A 19,315-nucleotide genomic window follows, 5' to 3' on the forward strand; every position below is an offset into this window, starting at 1 on the left:
CTTTTGAAATCAAATCTTCCTATTAACAAACATTTTTACTTACAAACATGATCCACTTACCCTGCATCATCTCCTTTTAGCTCTTGTTTTGAAGATTTTGCTGCAACACTTGGGAGGAGCAACTTCACATTAATTCTAGCTAAACAATATCAAAAGTGCTTTTGAGTATGATGAGCACAACCTTCCTGTCATAGACATAGGACAGTAGCCCTGCCCAGTCATGCTCTTGCAGACCTGTGGCCAGTTTTAGTTGCAATTATCCTCTTAATCCTATTAGCCTATAAAATCTGCCTCATGACACTGTGTATACTGGTGGTAGAGGTCAGAACTGGTCAAACTCTCAGTAGGAGAAACAATAAGGACATTGTGCAATATGCAGTTATGTTAGACATTTTATATATACTACCCTTGTCTAAACAGTGCAGTAGGCCTTTATTAAAACATGGTTTAAAACCTGGTAGTGCTTTTCTTGCATACATCATTAGTGATCTGTTGCACAGGTTACATTCAGTATGGCCACGGATATAACCATCAACACCATAAAACAATTGATAGGGAAATTATCAATGCATTTTCTGTATAGCAGACAGATTAAAAAACACTTTCACACAAATAATACCAGATTTGATAGAGACATGGTGAGAGATTTTGCAAACAGATGCAGAAACATGCATTTTGCACTGCGGTTGAAAAGCTGGACCCAACAACGAGAACTTCAGCTCCTTTACTGGATTTTAAAGAGTCCGATATAACTCGCTGACAAAAGCAATGGAATCTCAAAGCACAAACAGCAGCATAAGAAACAGACACGTTCTCAGTCCAGGCTTTAGGTTTGCATGACATCAGTGAGTATTTCTCAGTAATTAACCACAGATGCAGTGATTTTGGTTCAAGAAGTGGGTTGTAAACAACACCACAAAAAAGTACAGGCTGTCATAAGATTAATAAAACATGTGATGTGAAAACAAAAACAAAAGAAGGATGCGGGAAACACAGGAAACTACAAAATCTGTTAGAAAAAAATCTGATGAAAATAAAAATGATGTATAAAAGCTGACTAAATCTTGAAGACAAATATTGAAAACACACACACACCACCTACAATAAAAATATTACAACACGCTTATAAAACTGATTGGCATGGCAACAGACAATTAAAAGCATACATCCTTTGACTACTTCTTGTGCAAAAATATTTTCTTTGAGGAATGCAACTATTTGATATGACAAAATGTGATGGCACATTGACATTTCTTTCCTCGTAGGTTAAATAAGACAGAGTACATACAAGTACAGAAGAAAATATAAAGATATGAGAAGAAAAACCTACATTCCAGGCTCAAAAGCCTTTTTCTCTGAAGGTCATCTTCCACTAAGTGCAAATTTCTGCCTCACAGCTCACAAAAAATCTGATCATATTAAAAGGTTATTTTGGTCACAAATAAGCTTTAAAGATCCCTCCAATCTTATAGTTTGTGGCTGGATGCTGAATCCTGGTTGTTATCGATTAAGAAAACTGAAAATTAGTTTTAGTCAGTCAACAGAGGAAACCAGGCTATCAGAGCAAACACCAAATCACACCTGACAGCTAGCTAGATAGATATAAATCTTACAGATGTGTATGGGCTATAAGAAGTACACACTGATAACAGGTATGAGAGCTGTAAGCTTATATATGTCACATGGAACAATTAGCCGACTCTGATGCACTTCCCAACAGTATTTTTATTTTTTTACACTTTTCAATTTGTGTTGCAACAAAATTCAGTTCCAGTTTGATAAAATTTATAAATTGGCTTCAATAGCACAGTATTACCAATAGTTCTCATTTGAAATCTAAGATTTTTTCATTTTGCTAACTGCTAGCAGTGTTAATATTTGTGGCTTCAGCAGCCATTGTCAAGCTAGCAATGGCTAATTCCTTATGACATTTCTTCCCATTTTTCTCTCTCTTATGTTGGAAGGTAATTCTGGTCAAGTTGAAAACAACAATAAATTGAATACAACAACAAAATTCTACATATTTTATTTGTTTTCATTTTAAGTTTTAAACTTTTTTTTTTCCTTTTACAATAGGCAATTTAGCGCTTGTGTTGCACCATAAAATAATCCCAGTGGGATAAAAGTAATAGACTGAGTTCAGTGACACCAATTTTTTGGTTTTCATTACATTTCTTTTTCTTGTGGCCAACTCTTTCTGCTTTAGCATCTATCAGCAAATCAGTACTAGCTAATTCCTAACAGCATTTTTTTAATTTTCTCTTTGTTTAGCAACTCAGACCCAGTTTAATAAAAGTAATAGATTGGCTTCAACGATACAGTGTTATAGATTTTTTGATTTGATTTGATTTTACATTTTGCTCCTATATGGAGAGTCTAAGAGCTCAAACAAGACAAGTGTTGCTGTGGCCTGAATTGTTGACAGACAGCTTTAGGATTAGCAAATTAGCCTAATAAACAAGCTGCTGCAGACCACTGAAATTTAAAAGTGGAATGATTTTCTGGTCACTGATAATTCCAGTCTTTATTTTAGCCACACCGAAGTATTTCAAAGAAATGTTTTCAGTTTTCATACTTTCCATCCATTTGTGGTTGTTAAATGCTACTCATCTGTGCTGATGTCCTCAAAAACGCCGGTAGTCTTGTTGCTCCGACTTTCTTGGTTATTATTTTGCCACATTTTCACACAGTTGTTGAAGCAGTTGTGTGGGTAGTACTTTTACTAAAAAGTACTAGTTTGATGCAGCTGGATAAGCAAAATGGGACAAAAAGATTAAATAGTTTGTTATCCGTCGCATCCAAAGTCTACAATGGTTCCTATTTAAGTTTGTGGGTTGCAGAAATACGTCTGCGATCCGCAGTAATAATTTTGCGGCGTGGAATAATAGTTACTGTGTTGATGATGCTGGTAGTTGTTGTTTTGAGGGGTCGAGTAGTAGTTGTGATGGTGATGGTGATGACTCGGAATGTTTCCTTGGGCAAATAGGAGCGGGGCTGTGGAAGGTGGTCCCTGCTGTGCGGCGGCCACCCCCGACGCTAGACTCCCATTGCGTTGGATGGACCCATACCAGCTGGACGTTGCCATCTGAGGCGTGCTGGATAGGAGACTGAAAATAAGAGTGGCTAGATTTATTAAAAGTCAAGGGTGAATTTATTAATAAACATGTTAAAAAAACAAGCTGGTTAAATTAAACATAGTGTAGGCTAAAAATGGCACAACTTGGTTAGAACGCAGAGGAATACAAATGAGTTCTTTAATAGGTTTTTAAAATATCTAGTATTGCCAATGTCCTATTGTGAGAGGGCAGGCTTTTACAAAGTCCTCAGTGATCATTTGGGAGTACATACGATTAGGAGATCTGATATGTCTGAACGTACTAATCTTCTTAGTGATTTAAAAACATACAATCAAATCTTAAACTGAATTCTATATTAAACAGTGCACCAATGCAGAGATGTCCCGATATTCTGATGTTTATTTAAAATTAAGCCAAAATGGAAACATGTATAGGGAGAACAGAAGTAGACAGAGAATAGAGCCTTGGGGGACACCACAGTTGAGGAATGCTGTAGAGTATGATGAGTGCTTCAGTCTAACTGAAGATCCAGTTGGATATGAAGAAAATAAGCTACAGGAAAGGGGACGGTTTAGGGTCAGTTCTTAAAAATATGAAACAGAAATCATTTAATAATTTAAGGAACAGTTTTTCCCCACTTCAAAACAAAAAAACAGCTTATTTTCTGTAGTTCAGAACAGTCTTGGCCAAATGTTTTTACCGTGACACAAATGGCAGGCAGTTTGTCAACTTGATAGTTATTCACTATCTGTTGGCATCTTTTTGTCCACCTGCTTTTTGAGAAATGACCACAGGTAATCAAAGGGGTTAAGATCTAGGGAGTTTTTAATATTAATGGCAGTGTTATGATCTTTTTGGGACTCATCATTCTCTGTCAAAGAAAAATACACACATCATGATTAAAATTTTGTCTGGATTTTTGAAAAAACTCAAAAAGAAGTAGGTAGGTTGGCTGAGAATATTCCAATATTTAAAAGTAAATATGGGACCCGTATACCAAGGCCTCAGCCCTTGACACAGCTTTGTCGTGGGTTTGATTCTTGATCCCGGAGACCTACACTGCATGTCTCACTCACTTTCCACCACACTTCCGGTCTGCCTACTTTAGAAAAAATAAATAAATAAATAAAAGCCACTAGAGACACAAAAAACAATATATTAAAAATGGAAAAACAAAATCAAAAAAGTCTGTCTTTAAATTTGGCATTTTTATTTTTTTTAATTTATTTAGAATAAATTGAATAATTAAAATTTTTAGCATCTTTTTACTTAGTTTTTTATTCATAACCTCATTTTGTATTCTTCAGTATTTCTTTGTAGATAAAAGGTAACAAAACAAGTGGTTTTATCCATAACAATGTTGTTCATGTCTGTATATAAATTGACATACTACAGAAAACTTTGTTTTGGTGCGTGTTAATCTTTTTTCAACATGTTTTTATCTGTTTTGGTTGTTTTTGTTCTGTTAATAACCTAGACATTGTTGCTCACCTGGCCCGATCAGATCTACTATTGATGCTCCTGGACAAGTCGTCGTCACTATCGTACCGTCGGGGGTTGTCAAAGAAATAAGCTCTAGAGCTGAAACTGTGGCTGTTGATCATGCCGCCTGGGGCCTGAGAGACACACAGCAGAGGAATTACCTGTGATAATGGTTCAAGCTGTCAAGAAAGTTATGACTTTACTTCTAGTTAATCAGTTTACCAGGTTTTGGTGGGGTCTTTGGACTCTAAAGAAAACCACCACTAAGCTAGTGGGCAACAACTCCCAGAAGAACAAAATTATCCCAAAAACAATGTAGGCCTCACCGCTGATCTTCTGTATGTCAGCCTTTAAAACAGAAACACGCATGAATTATGTAGTTTGATAGCATAATGCAAACAGATAGAAAAAAATCCACCATTTTTCTGAGAGTAGATTTATAGTGCCTTGTAAAACTATTAATCTTTCACATTTTATCACGTTACATTCACAAAATTCAATGTATCTTTCTTGGGATTGAGACCAATACAAAGTAGTTTATAATTGGGAAGTCGAATGAAAAGGATACAAACACTAAACAATGTTTTCAAATAGTAATCTGGAGAGTGTGGCATGCATTTGTACTCAGCCCGCCTTATTCTGATATCCCTAAATAAAATCCAGACCAACCAAAGGCATTCAGAAGTCACCTGTGTGTGGGAGGGTCAGATATTTTTTGATCTTCATGCATGCAAAGTGCTACTCTCTGCACACACCATCTACATGGTGACACATGGTAGTGGCAGAATCAAGCGTCCAGATCTAAATCCAATTGCGAATCTGTGGCAAGATTCAAAAACTGGTGTTCACAAATGCACTCTATACAGACCAATTCAATATGGGCCATTTTACAAAGAAGAATGGGAAATCCCTATTTACATCCCTATTTGGGCAAAGTAGGTAGAGATACACCCCAAAAGACTTACAAAATAGTAATTCATGAGGGCTGAATATAAATGGTGAGCACACTTTTCAAATGTCTTCTCAAATTTTATATTACAAAAAGGCTTCCCAAGCATGATGCTGGCATCGCCATACTTAACTGTATAGATAGTGTGGGTATAGGGTCATTTGCCATGTTTCTTTTCCACCACACATAACATGTTTTATTTGCAAGATTTTTTGAACACCGTGTATCTTCTCCCTTCCACTGACCAATTACTTCTACTTTGTGTTGGTCCATCACACAATGTTTGAATAGACTAGAATTCCTTGATTCCAAAAAGTGAAGCTAATGCTAAAACCCCTAATTTCTGCATCCCATCTTTGGGTCACTGACTATTAAAAAACAGACATGATCTTTTTAGGAAAAGATTTCCATAACTAAAACAATTAAGACAACCAATCCAGACAGTTCTTATTTACAAAAGTTCTTAAAAAGCTAACTTTTTTGTGCAATTACAGGTGTTTCCCCCTCCTGGCCATTAAATTGCTTCACCTTGGCTGTTTTTTTGGATCAAGATGTAGATTATTTTTGAAAATAGTCTGATTTTTATATACTGACTCCAAATTTAAAACACAGGCATGATTAGCGACACAGGTATAGGATTTTCCTAACAGTAGAGCTTAACCAAACACAGAACTCAGAACATGCATTAGGCACATACAAACTTTCAACAGTGTACATAAAAACAACTAAAATCAGGTCACATGATGACAGCTGATTTACATAAAGAGATTAAAGTTATCATAATTAAAGTCAGATTACTGAATGATTGTTTGGGTCTATACTGTCCAACGAATAACCATAAACAGACACAAGAATATTCTTCAAAATGTGCTGTCTGTCTCAAGATTTGCTCCCTCTCTGATGTAGGTCATGATACACAGATATGGTTATTTTTAGCTAGACAAAGCCCTTTACCCTGTTAAGCACTGCTCCACTAATTCTCCAAAGAGGGGTGTTATCCTCACTCAAACACCCCAGCTATATAAAATATTCGCTGTTTTATATTTGTCACAAACATCAATGCATTTTTCTGGGATTTTTTGTTACAGATCCACCCATGATAGTGCGTCATTGTGAGGAGGAACGAAAACGATACACGGTTTCCAAAACTTATTGCAAAAAAAAAAAAAAAAAATCTGTGTGGTGTGCATTAGTATTCAGCCCCCTGCATGGATATCCATAAATAAAATCCTGTGCAACCAACTGCCTTTAAAAGTTACCTAATTAGTAAATACAGTCCACATGTGCCAGGATCATGGTCACTCTGGAGGAGCTGCAGACATCTATGATTCAGTTGGGTCAATTTATGCCAAATAATTGTCCTGAACAGGACACAAATTGGTCGGACTACAAATGCATGTCACACTTTTCAAATTCATATTTGAGAAGATTTTTCAAAACCATGTTTCATTTTCTTTCCATTTCACAATTATGGAGTATTTTGTGTTGGCTTGCCACATAAAATCCCAAGGAAGCACATTCTAGTTTGTGGTTGTCATGTTACCCAATGTGGAAAAGTTCAAGAAGCATGAATAGTTTTGACAGGCAGTGTAAAAACTAAACATTCATGCAGCTGCACCTGATCAGAGACGCTGTACCAGCCATAACTAAAGGGGCTGGGCCTGTCCTGTGGCGACAGGGCCACCACCACCAGGTTGTAACAGGCTCTGGAAGTGTAGAGGAGAATCACAATGGCTCCTACGGCGGTCGCTTGGCACACCGATGTTCCCTGGAGGAACGATTCATTGTGTCATAACAAACTCAAGCACTATACCACTAAATATAGGTCAGCTAGCATTACAAAGATGATTGATTATAGGGCAGAATAATGAATTTAAGCATATTACCATGTTTTGTGAGTTACTTAAACAAGCTATTTTAGTTTTGTTTGGTGTAGTGTACATTGTTTTTGACAATGTATTATATTCTCTCCCCAATATATTTCTATTATAAACGTCATGATGCTCTATCTAGCAGCAATAATAAATTGATTCAGCCTGAATTAGCTTAATCAGTCTGTTAGTTTTGCTTATATGATGTTTTCTTTATATCTGATATTAAACTGTTCGATTATTTTTCACAAACAGAATTTGGACATGGACTGTAGACAGAAATACCACTAAAGCAGTGTTAAATCAAACGGTCCCATTGAGGCTGGCTGCAAAACAGTTAAAAAAGAAGACTCAAAAAAGATAAAAATGTATGGGGTAAGAACGCTGTCAAAAACAATGTGTATGTAAAGATGGAAATGTGTGCATATTAGTCAATAGTTGTGCATAAGTAAAATCCAAAAGAGGTATTGTATATTTTCTCTGTAAGAATACCAAAAAAAATGTTCCAGCTTCAAGAAATTACAAAGACAAAGTTCAAGTTTACAGTTGTGGTTTATTCTTTATGAATACAATATTCTATAACAGTTTGTGAATACGATTTCTTTTCTTTGAGAATACGAATTTACATCAGCGACTTGGTGTCACGTGATCTCAGGCTGGTTAGTGGAGCATAGTCGATTCGCACGCGTTGCGCATGCGCTGTCACACTCCTCACCGCCAGTAGACGTAATGCCGGAATGGGAGGTAATTCAGTCTAAAAGGAATATTAGGAGCAGAGGGGAGATAGGGAGGAAATCGAGAGTATTATAAATAAAGCATTGTTCTTATTTTTATGAAATACAAAACTAAAACATACAATATAGTGGGTGGAGTTATACAATGATGTACACTAGGTGGCAGTATGCACCTCTGAATTTGTTGCGAACCGCCAGCAGAAGAACAGAAGAAGAAGCAGCAGCGCTAGCGCTAAGATGACGGACCAAGAAACTACGGTACAAAGCCAAGTAATGTTAAAAAGTTTATATATGTCTTAAATGTTAATATATGCTCTTGGTCCGTCAGCTAGCAGCACTAGCAGCGCTGCTTCTTCTTCTTCTGTTCTTCTGCTGGCGGTTCGCAACAAATTCAGAGGTGCATACTGCCACCTAGTGTACATCATTGTATAACTCCACCCACTATATTGTATGTTTTAGTTTTGTATTTCATAAAAATAAGAACAATGCTTTATTTATAATACTCTCGATTTCCTCCCTATCTCCCCTCTGCTCCTAATATTCCTTTTAGACTGAATTACCTCCCATTCCGGCATTACGTCTACTGGCGGTGAGGAGTGTGACAGCGCATGCGCAACGCGTGCGAATCGACTAATTATGCTCCACTAACCAGCCTGAGATCACGTGACACCAAGTCGCTGATGTAAATTCGTATTCTCAAAGAAAAGAAATCGTATTCACAAACTGTTATAGCATATTGTATTCATAAAGAATAAACCACAACTGTAAACTTGAACTTTGTCTTTGTAATTTCTTGAAGCTATAACATTTTATTTTGTATTCTTATAGAGAAAATATACAATACCTCTTTTGGATTTTACTTATGCACAACTATTGACTAATATGCACACATTTCCATCTTTACATACACATTGTTTTTGACAGCGTTCTTACCCCATAAATATGTGATGTAAAATTTGGTACACAATTTGGCACTTTTCATTTGTCTTTGAAGTCGGAACTCAGACCTTAAAATGAAGTCCATGTTTTCTAGATTCAAGTTGGAAAACCCTTGGGATTTGCTCATTTCCGTTCTCAATGACCAGGCTAACAAAGTTGTATCTCTTAGCATTTTGTACTATGAACATTCAAATAATGTAGCAGCATGTTCTCAGAGAGACGATGTGAATTACTATATGTGATACTGTTTATTTTATTACTGTAATGATCAAACTTTTGCCATTCCAAATCAAAATCCTGAAAGCCTTCTAGTTAATTTTCCAGCTTGGAACTATGACTCTGAATGAACACATGGCAGCCATATTAGATTCTGAGGTAAGAGTTGGCAAAAAAAAAAAAAAAAAAACTCTGACTTTCCAAATCGGAGTTCTGACTTCTGGGCATATTCCGGCAAATTTCTCTGACTTGGAACTTGAAAATTCTGACTTTTAAATAAAAATGGATTGGCCCCAGAGTCAAGGCCATAATCCTTTTGAAATTCCTGTGTCTGTCTAATATTGCCAAATTACACAAACTTATCAGAGCAATGTAATATGTGGTCCAACAGAACACGATGTTCAATAAGATCTTTAGCTTATCTCTAAAAATACAGCTCTACAAGAGGTCTTCTAAAAAGACAAAAAGGGAAAATTAGTAAACCCTGACTTTCTTTCTACCTTAGACTCGAGGTAAACGTTGGCAGAAGACATCTTAGCAATCTTGAAGATACACACAGCAAGAGATATGGCACACAGGACAAAAAGACTGTCGTTGATCAGGACCCTAGCTAAGACTGCATGCCTGATCCCCCCATCACTGTACAGACAAAGAGTAGAGTTTGTAAGAGAAAAACAGTTACTCAGGAGAAATTCTGTCCTAAATATGAAATAATCAAACTTTTGCTTACCTTGGTGGTTCAGAGTGAATCAGAGCTCCTTGAACTAACAACGCGCAAGTTAAATTCACCACTAGGAAAAATATACTGAGACACAGAAAAAACAAACGCAGAGGAACCCTACGGAGAGAAGAGTTGGGTAGAAAATGACTTTATCCACAAGTAATAACTGCAGTATGTCCATAAAAGAACACGATTGTTATCAGTTATCAAAATTACCTAAGAAAGTTCTGGATTTTATTCCTAAGCAATCAAGGACTTACTTGTATTTGGTGAGCTCAGGTGAATACTTGGCTTTAGCTTTAAACATCACCTGGAGAAAGAAAAACATGAAAGATTTTTTTATTTAAAAATGCAGTATTTAACTGTTTTACACAGACTGCACAAATCCCACCTATGAGGTGGCAGAGGTACCCAGAAAGCCAGAGAGGGCCTGTTTTAGAACCAGAGTGTTAACTAACAAAGCTTGAGGAGATTCTTGGAGGTCACTGGAGTAGGCAAACCCAAGCACATAGTCAAAGAGGGAATTATGCTTTCAAAATTCAGCAGTGCCCAATATAATCTTAATCTTATGATCATAAATAGGGATTCAAACCGTAAATCAAGAGGTTAATTTTTCAGTTTAGCTTCTGCTCCAACACGGTAGACATTTCAGCAATAGCCTTACTGGAGATCCTTCTATTGCACTTCTGCTCTATCCTGTTAGTACTAATGAACAAGACACAAATATACTTCTTTGTTTGAGACAGAAACAAACTCTGAACCTTTTTCCAGGTGAGAACCATGGCCTCAGACCTAAAGGAGCTAATTCACCTGAGCTTCTTCACTTCACACAGTTTTTCAAATTCTTGTCTTGATGTTTATGATGACCACATCACTGCTACTGAGTATTTTTGCTGACCACGTCCAGTGTTTTATGACCATAGAGAAGCTATGTTCTGACATCTACTTCCAGCAGGATATTGCACCATATAATAAAGCCTAAATCATTCATCACTCCAGCTGGTGTCTTGAACATGACACCGAGTTTACTTTACTCCAAAAACCTCCATAATCACCAGATCCCAATCTAATAGCACACCTTTGGGATGTTGAGGAATGGCAAATTTGCATCACAAATGTATTACAGACTAATCTGCAGCAAAAGTGTGATGCTGTCATTTTAAGAAAATCTCATCCGAACAATGATTTCATGTAAAACAGTTTCCTGGTCAAGTTTTAGGGAAAGTAGACAGTCATCAGCATTAAAAGATATGTAATATTAAGTCCTTTAATTATAGACCTTGAAAAAAAATATTAACAGGACATGTTATCAGTAGTGACCTAAAACACTTTAAAAATGTTCATTGGTCCAATGTGCCAGAACAAATTCTAAAGTAGGCCACAACGGGGTAATTTATAACCAGGAGATGAAGCAAGCAGTCAACAAAGCAATTCAGCAGGGTTGTATACTTTTGGTGCATTACATGTATGAATGCACTTCAGACTATGTATCCTTTTAGCGCACTAGGAATGTTTATGTCCTGTCTCAGTAAAAGCAACCAAGTTGGAACTTGAACGTCTGTTCCTTTAGTAAGAGGCGGATTAAAACACAGAGAAGTAGCTCACGGGTCAGGGCTTAGACCTGACTCATCAGAACAGCACTATTTCCACACATGCATGTGTATTAGACAACTGTGGCAGGCTGTTCGTCAGCTTTCACCCCCCACCCTGGCCTCAATGACTTTAAGGGTAAACTGTACGGGTCATTTCTTGAACTGCCAGCGCTTCTGACATGGGTTAAATAAATTTGCTCTCCAAGGTAAAACTGTAGAGGTTTTCAGGCCTTTGTGTCTTCTCAACACAATATATAGCTGCAATGCTTCACCACTTAGTGTCAATGAGTTCATTGCAGGTTACTTAAAAGTATATTATGATGTGAGGTTAGTTTCTGAATTCAATCATTGGGCAAAGAGGAACAAAATTAACAAAAAATATTGGAAATATTGATTATTTTAGTCGTGGGCTGGTTAGTAATCTCAAGGTTTCAAAAAGTCTTCTTGCTGTTTTAAATCCGTACTCAACTCGTCGTCTTCCGCTTATCCGGGACCGGGTCGCGGGGGCAGCAGACTCAGCAGAGATGCCCAGACGTCCCTCTCCCCAGACACCTCCTCCAGCTCCTCAGGGGGGAGCCCAAGGCGTTCCCAGGCCAGCCGAGAGACATAGTCCCTCCAGCGTGTCCTGGGTCGTCCCCTGGGCCTCCTCCCGGTGGGACGTGCCTGGAACACCTCCCGAGGAAGGCGTCCAGGAGGCATCCGGTATAGATGCCCGAGCCACCTCAACTGGCTCCTCTCGATGTGGAGGAGCAGCGGCTCTACTCCGAGCCCCTCCCGGATGGTTTTAAATTATTTTTATGAAATACCAAAGAAAGTCCTACAGTGACGTTTTCTACAGCTATATGGAGCCTACGCCCCTCTCAAAAACGTTTGTGCACCCTGCCAGTAAGCTGACTGAAAGGCGGCTTCTAGTCTTTTCTCCCGCTTACAAGAAAGACAAAACTGTTAGAATGAAGTGAGAATATTTTTGGAGGCAAAAACTACAAAGAGCGCCACCTACCACTCTTATTAAAGTAACTCTGTTAACTGCAACTGCTAACAAAAGCTATGCAAGCTATGAGTGGCATTTCTTTTAAGCCACTCTGCTCAGGTAAGCTAGCCTGACTAATTAATCAGCTAATATAAGCATGGCTTAAATCGTGTAACTCTACAAAGATCTGCATAGTGTAATATTTTACACAGATTATGCTGTATAATTTTATTTTAGATTTTTGTGGAAATACGGTAGTACTGTGAAACTGTGTTATTTTTACTCAAAGTTCTAATACCACAAGAATCTCATATCAGCCTGTGTCTAGATTCATTTTAGGTGAAATTATAGCCCCACATATGCGTCAAATGTTGAGATCAAAAGGATTCAAAGCGCAAAGAGAACTACAGTTGAGATGTGAATAAATAAACTAAAGACCAGAGGAGCCGACCCATTCATTTAAATCAGCTATGAAGGTGCAGCAAATCATGTAAAACATGGAGGGCAGTGATCCCTAATGTCCAGGACTGGGAAGCTTTGACCTTGGCTAGGTCCTTTGGAGTGTCTTGCATGCTTTAGATATGTTCCTGTTCCAATGCAGAGATTTAAAAGGATCATCATTGTCTTCCTTTTAAATATTGTGGAAGGCCGTTAATTTTCCACCCATTTAAAGAAAGTGTGTTGATGCATTGAATCCACTTAAAAAAAAAAAAAAAAACATGTATCCACATTTTCTTATACAGTAAAAAGCCATGCTAGTCAAATAGATTTTCAATATTTTAATTACAGGAATAAATAGCAACAAATAATATTACTATTAGTTCTTAAAAATGTTGCCGTGACAAAAATACAGAAGAAATTTGCTAAACTCACATTGGATCAATTTGTCCTAGGATGCAAAATTATGGTTTCCTCTTCTTTTAGAAAGAAAAAGTTCAGAAGCTAAGGATACTGCTCAATATGGACTGATTTGACACAGAACACATCTGCATGTTAGAGCAGCATATTGTTGTAGTTTTGCATTTCATAGGGAAGGTTTTTAGCTAGAAATCTGAATAAACTCTGTTTCCTGGCTTTAAATGCTTAGTGGAAGACCACATATGAATAGGTAAGGCACAACAGTTCACGGGCGGTTATAATGACAACGGACGGGGAAATGTAAAAACTCTATCGTTTCACAATCAGTGAATGCACCATATTTAAACATCAACACTTCCGATTGGTAGTTGTTGCTGGGTGAAAAAGACTCAAAGTTAGGTTTTTTCGGTGTCAGTACTGTGCCTCCAATAAGGCCAGGGAAGTCCAAAAGGGGTAAAAAGCTTCATAAAAGGAAACTGTATTCCCTACAACATGTCAAGATGTCATTGAGGCTGCAAGAAAGGCAGAGAGAGCAGGACTTTCAGCAGATTACAAAAATGCCAAATACATTATACTAAAGTTGCATAGTTTTATTCTTTTGAGCTTCTCTGCATAAATGAATTATTCTTTCAAATATCAGAAATGTAATTTTTTAATTCAAGAGCAAGATTACTCTTGAAAGTACAGCTCTGCCTCAGAACCCTCCTCCTTAAAAGACACAGTCCTGCTCCGCTTGCTCTCAAAACTATTTTTCTGCATTACATCAAACAGGAGTAGCATTAGATCTGAGAGCAGAGTTAATACGGGCCATGTTAGTGTCTGAATTCTGCTCTGCTAAGCTTCAGTGAAACACACACAAATTACTTTTTTACTCTTTGCTGTCAGATTTAATTATGCCCACACAAATATGTTCTGCTCAATCTTGCAGCTTCCCTTTTAACAATAAAACTTCCTTACAGAACAAGCGAGACAAACACATTCAGTTTGTTCTTGTCTCCTCCTGGATGATATGCTAAAAGTACTTATACAGCAAATTACAGCTAATGCAACCCCGATGTGAGACTGTAAGAGAGGTTTTGAAAGAGAAGAGTAAAATACCTGAGAGCAAGATTAATAAATCTCTCTCCTAAATCAAAGATGTATGGCAATGATATTATCTATAATTCCCCAATATTTCAACAAAACGAATTGTTAAAAAAAAGGATGCTAAAGACAATTTAAAATGTCAACTCTGGGATCAGTTTGTCTAGGTTTTAAAATCTTAAGACCCTGTTTTACCCTAACTACCAGAAAACTATTTGGAATGTTGTTCTAATATCTTTCTGTTATAGTTAGAATGGACCTAAATTTGATATCAGCTGGTCAAAGCTTTACAAAAAAGGCAGATAATCGGCCACAGAATTATGCTTTCTTATGTGAGTGTGAGAAGCTGGTGTTATAAAAACTCCCATGTGTGTAAAAGTTCAACATCAGCTTCCAGTTTCATCTGTGGAACTAAATGTGTATCTGATATATTACTCAGACCTGATGTGGCCAGACGTATAAAACCACAATCAGGAACGGTTTCTTCTCTGAGCTGGCCTGTCACATGCTCTCCTGACTGAGATAAACATGCTTCTACTGATATAGTGACAGGAAAGAGCCGGCATGGTGGAATAACATTATTATACGAGACTAAAAGAAGCAGGCTGCTTTCATGCAAAGTCGAAATTTGAATTCTATTTTAAATATACCAACTTCTAGGTTTAGTGTGTATGCAAATATTTGGCCAGAGGTCAGCAGATGGGTGACAATGTTTATTCAGCAGTCATATGACACTATGAGTTGCATTAGCAAATCACCACTCAGGCATTGGGACAAACTTCCTTCTTCTTCACCCTATATGTACATGTGGACCATGCTTCTCCAAAATGAGGAGGTGTTCCTCAGATAAACTGGTCTTTGACATTCGGAATGCGCAGGTGTTGGGCGGCTGCAGCTGAACAAATGAGATCCTTTTTCTCCCATTATACACACATTCAGTGACTTCACATGATACACTTTAACATTTGCTTGGGTGGAGTCTACTGAGAGATCATAAGCTTCAGTGATGTGCAGTGTAGATCCTGTCTTACCCCAGGAGATACACAAATAGAACAACATTCAACTTGAGGCCTTCTCCAATGACTATTCAGGTCAAACGTTTACATATACTCATCAGAGTTACAATTATGCATGCATCTGTGGGTTTTGCCAAGGACTGGAAAAAAAACCTTTAATTGCAGCCCTCAGATCGACTGGGAACTGCAGGAGTCATGGCGAAGCTTTGGAAGTTCACAGCATTGTACTGGCTTTCAAACATGGTGGTGGCAGCATCATGCTGTGGGACTGTTTTCCACCCAGTGGTAGTGGCACAATTGCACAGAAAGGATGGAAGAATGAAGACGGAGGACTTGCTCCAAAGTCTTCAATGTTTTATGGTTCCCACATGAATGAAGTTTTAAAGATTTTCCCAACCTTTTTGCCTAGTTGGGCCTTGTGTTCTGTAAATTCTATAAATTACTGATCCAACAAAGTGGTAAAGGGCATTGGTTCATTATTATCTTTTTGCTCCGCTTTAAAATCTGTAACACTGAATTATCCGGAGAGTTCATTGACATGTAAGCTGATACAGGCTGATAACTTAGGTGCTGTAAAGTAAAAGGCAACGTGACCATTAAACTGGTCCAAAATGGTGGGAAAAGAGCAACTGGTCAAGAATGATGATGTACAGATTTCACATAAACTTGGCCTCTTGAACTTTTTCCACATTTTTTCATGTCACAACCGCAAACTTCTTTATATTTTATTGGGATTTTATGTGATAGATCAACACAAAGTAGTCTAGCCACCTTTTGGTGCAATTACAGCTACAAGTCCTCTAGAACATGTCTCACTTGCTTTGCACATCTAGACAATTAACTTTTCTCCATTTGTCTTTGCAAAATACCCCACGCTCAGTCTGATTAGATGAGGAGAATCTTTTGACAAATCAGTTGTCAAGTTCTGATACTATTTAAGGCTGCTTTTCCTGTTGTAAGGTGAATCTCCACCCTAGCTTCAAGTCTTTTGGAGCCCTTACCAGATATTCTTGTAGGCTTGCTCTGTATTTATCTCCATCCACCAACCCATCAACTTCAATCACCAACATTGTGGTGGCAGCATGTTTCATTATGGGGAGCTCTAGTTTTCTGCCACATACAGGCCATAAAGTAAAATTTTGGTCTTATCTGACTAGTGCACCTTCTTGCACGTTTCCAGTGCCCGCTGCATAGATTGTGGTAAATGGGAGGTCTTCTGCTGCTTTCTTTTAGGCACATAAAGGCCAGATTTGTGGAGTGCCTCACTAATACTGTCACCAGATGCTCCAGCATGACCTGTGGATCTCTACAGCTCCTCCAGAGTTCTCATGTGCCTCTTGGCTGCTTCTCTAATTAATGTTCTCGTGCAAAGCTCTTTCCAGTTTAAATCCAAATAAAACTCAAAGAAATGTGCCTTTATAACTTAAATTAAAACGAAATGCCACAAAAGCACTGGTCATTTTTCCTACAAATTGAAAAATCGAATTTGGCCACAGGACAATGGGTCATTAAATCTTAAATCTGACTGTGCACAAAGGCCAGTAAGCTGCATGCTCAGCTGTTTTTATGAAATCGGGTCATACACATACCTGTGTGAAGTAGAGGTTGAGCAGGCAGAGTGTAAAGAACTGCAGGCAGACGGGGCAGCAGTAGAGCAGCCAGTAGGCCAGAGGCTGCAGCTGGTTGGCCTGCACCACATTTTTAAAGTAGAAAGAGAAGAGGGTCGTCCGCAGCGCTGCCCACAGCAGGCACAGGAACAAAAACACGGTCTGGTAGCTGAAGCGCTTGTGGCCGTAAAGCAGGATGAGCCAGAGCTGCAGGTAGACGAAAATAAAGAGGAAAGAGTAGAGGACTGTGTAGACGGTGGTCAACCCGAGCTCCAGTGTTGGGGAGATCGCATCTCCGAATGACTCCTTCAGTGAGGTAAACAAATCGGGATCGACCTCCTCTCCTGGCGAAAACATCTCCGCTCAAACCACCGAGATGCTTGTGAGGGGAAAAAGACGCTAAAAGTGGGTCAGACCTGGGTTACATTCACCGTGGATGGCAAAAAGGCGACGGTATTCAACCGCAAAAATGAGATAAAAACAGTTTCTTTTAAAAAGAAGTGGCATTATTAACATAAGAATTGTGTTTTAGATTGCAAAAAACTAGTGAATGAATAAAGGGTTCGACATTTAAAAAGGCGCTAAGTTATAAACAAGAATAAGGAGCGAAAGAAAACAAGAGAGGTGCCTCTGTGATTGTCTGCAAAGCTGTTCTCTGCAAAAAACAACTTGAGGGGGGGGGGAGCGGGGGGGACCTCCAGATCAGCTGTGATGCAGTTTTAGACCAACCCCTTGTTTCGAACGAAAGCGGAAACTGACTCTCAATGATCGCCATCTTGGCTCAAGATGACCATTAACGCAAAAAGAAACAGCTAAGCATTGAGCCACAGATTCAAGCTAGTTTCCAAGCTATATTTCCTGAGTGAGCAAAAAGAGACCAAACCCCCATTTCCCACTCTGCAATTCTATTGGCTGATCGTGCAAACCAGCCTCCACAACAAACCCATCACATTGGTTTTCAGTGATGTCAGCTGTGAATGTGAAAGACCACGTAATAGACGTACAAGTATAGACGCTGAATGAGCTGTTATTATTATTATTATTATTATTTACTGTCTGTTTGAACGTTTACGTTGCATAAATAATTGTGAGTGGTGTCACGAGATATGATTGGTCTACAAAAGCAAGCGGGCGTTTCTTCTGGCAACGAAGTGCCAAAACAATTTACAAACTGATATATCAAATTTTAAAAATAAAATTCTCTTTAATTTGTCTCAAATTTTCAAAATAAGAGTCTACAGTTTTTCTAATCCTAAACAAACGGACTGAAACTAAATAAAACATCCAAACAGCTTATGTGTTTTTATCAGTATATAATGGTGTATAACAACGAAATATTAGATCTTACCGGGTAGTTTTCAGCCATAAACATTTAGTGTACTGCTCTTATTTTGAAAGGATTCAAGGAAACGCTGCGTTCACTGTTAGCTCCGTACATTTTTCACAGAGCATCAAGCGTCTTCCCTTTAGTACCTTTTTTTTCGCATTAGCCGACTAGGTTTTCCAAAAATATTTTTTCCAATTAGTTATGTTTGTAGTCTGCTTGTACCAGTAACCCACACCTACAAAAATGTCTAAAATTAGCAACACGGACGAGCATACAGGCTGCTAATAGCTAATGAAACAGCATATTGTTGTGCCTTACACAAGATGAGGTCCCAGTGTGCGGAACTTCTTTTGGGTTTTTATGCTTTTTCGTCTAAGAAAACTTAAATGGCTTCTTTCGATTTTTAAAGTGTTCCACAAACGGAACACTGACCTTGCCTAAGGCATCATTCTCAGGTAAAAGTCAGGTGATATGCTTTCTTTTCTTACTTCCTAAATCTAATTAAGTGAAATTCAAGTATAGTTACTAATGTATTTATTCAGGAAAGTTTTAGGCATTTTTGGCGTATATTAAAGCTTAGATTGGTGTCGTGTAATAAAGTGCCTTGCAGAGTTATTCATACCCCGTTAGATTTTCACGTCTTCCCGTTACAATCAAATACTAGTTTATCAGATTTTGCCAGCATGTTAGTGTACAATTTTGATGAGGAATGCAAGTGTTAAAAGTGGTTTTCAAACCAAAATGTGAAGTGTGGGATGGATTCATTTTGTACTTAGCCCACTTTACTCTGAAACTTTACTAAATCATATCCAAAAAAAAAAAACAAATTACAGTTTTTGGCCTAAATGCAAAGCGCTTGTGTTGTGGAAAACG

At 38.0% G+C, this 19,315-nt stretch overlaps 1 protein-coding gene across 2 annotated transcripts; it reads right to left on the reverse strand.

Annotated features, from left to right (window-relative positions):
* Positions 1–374: 374 nt before the first annotated feature.
* gpr137c (G protein-coupled receptor 137c) lies at positions 375–17,775 on the reverse strand. Of its 2 annotated transcripts, XM_047354748.1 has the most exons (9): positions 17,098–17,775; positions 10,250–10,299; positions 9,999–10,106; positions 9,769–9,907; positions 7,127–7,276; positions 4,782–4,907; positions 4,569–4,693; positions 2,893–3,107; positions 375–2,746 (listed from the first exon to the last, which is right to left on the reverse strand). In XM_047354748.1, exons 1-9 carry the CDS (start codon positions 17,470–17,472, stop codon positions 2,733–2,735), a joined length of 1,302 nt encoding a protein of 433 aa, XP_047210704.1. In that variant the 5' UTR covers positions 17,473–17,775; the 3' UTR covers positions 375–2,732. The 2 variants fall into 2 exon arrangements, with proteins under 2 accessions (XP_047210704.1, XP_047210703.1); XM_047354747.1 differs by having other exon boundaries at positions 375–3,107.
* Between the last annotated feature and the right edge of the window lie 1,540 nt (positions 17,776–19,315).

The sequence above is a fragment of the Girardinichthys multiradiatus genome, chromosome 24, assembly GCF_021462225.1.
Source record: "Girardinichthys multiradiatus isolate DD_20200921_A chromosome 24, DD_fGirMul_XY1, whole genome shotgun sequence".
Lineage (NCBI taxonomy): Eukaryota > Metazoa > Chordata > Actinopteri > Cyprinodontiformes > Goodeidae > Girardinichthys > Girardinichthys multiradiatus.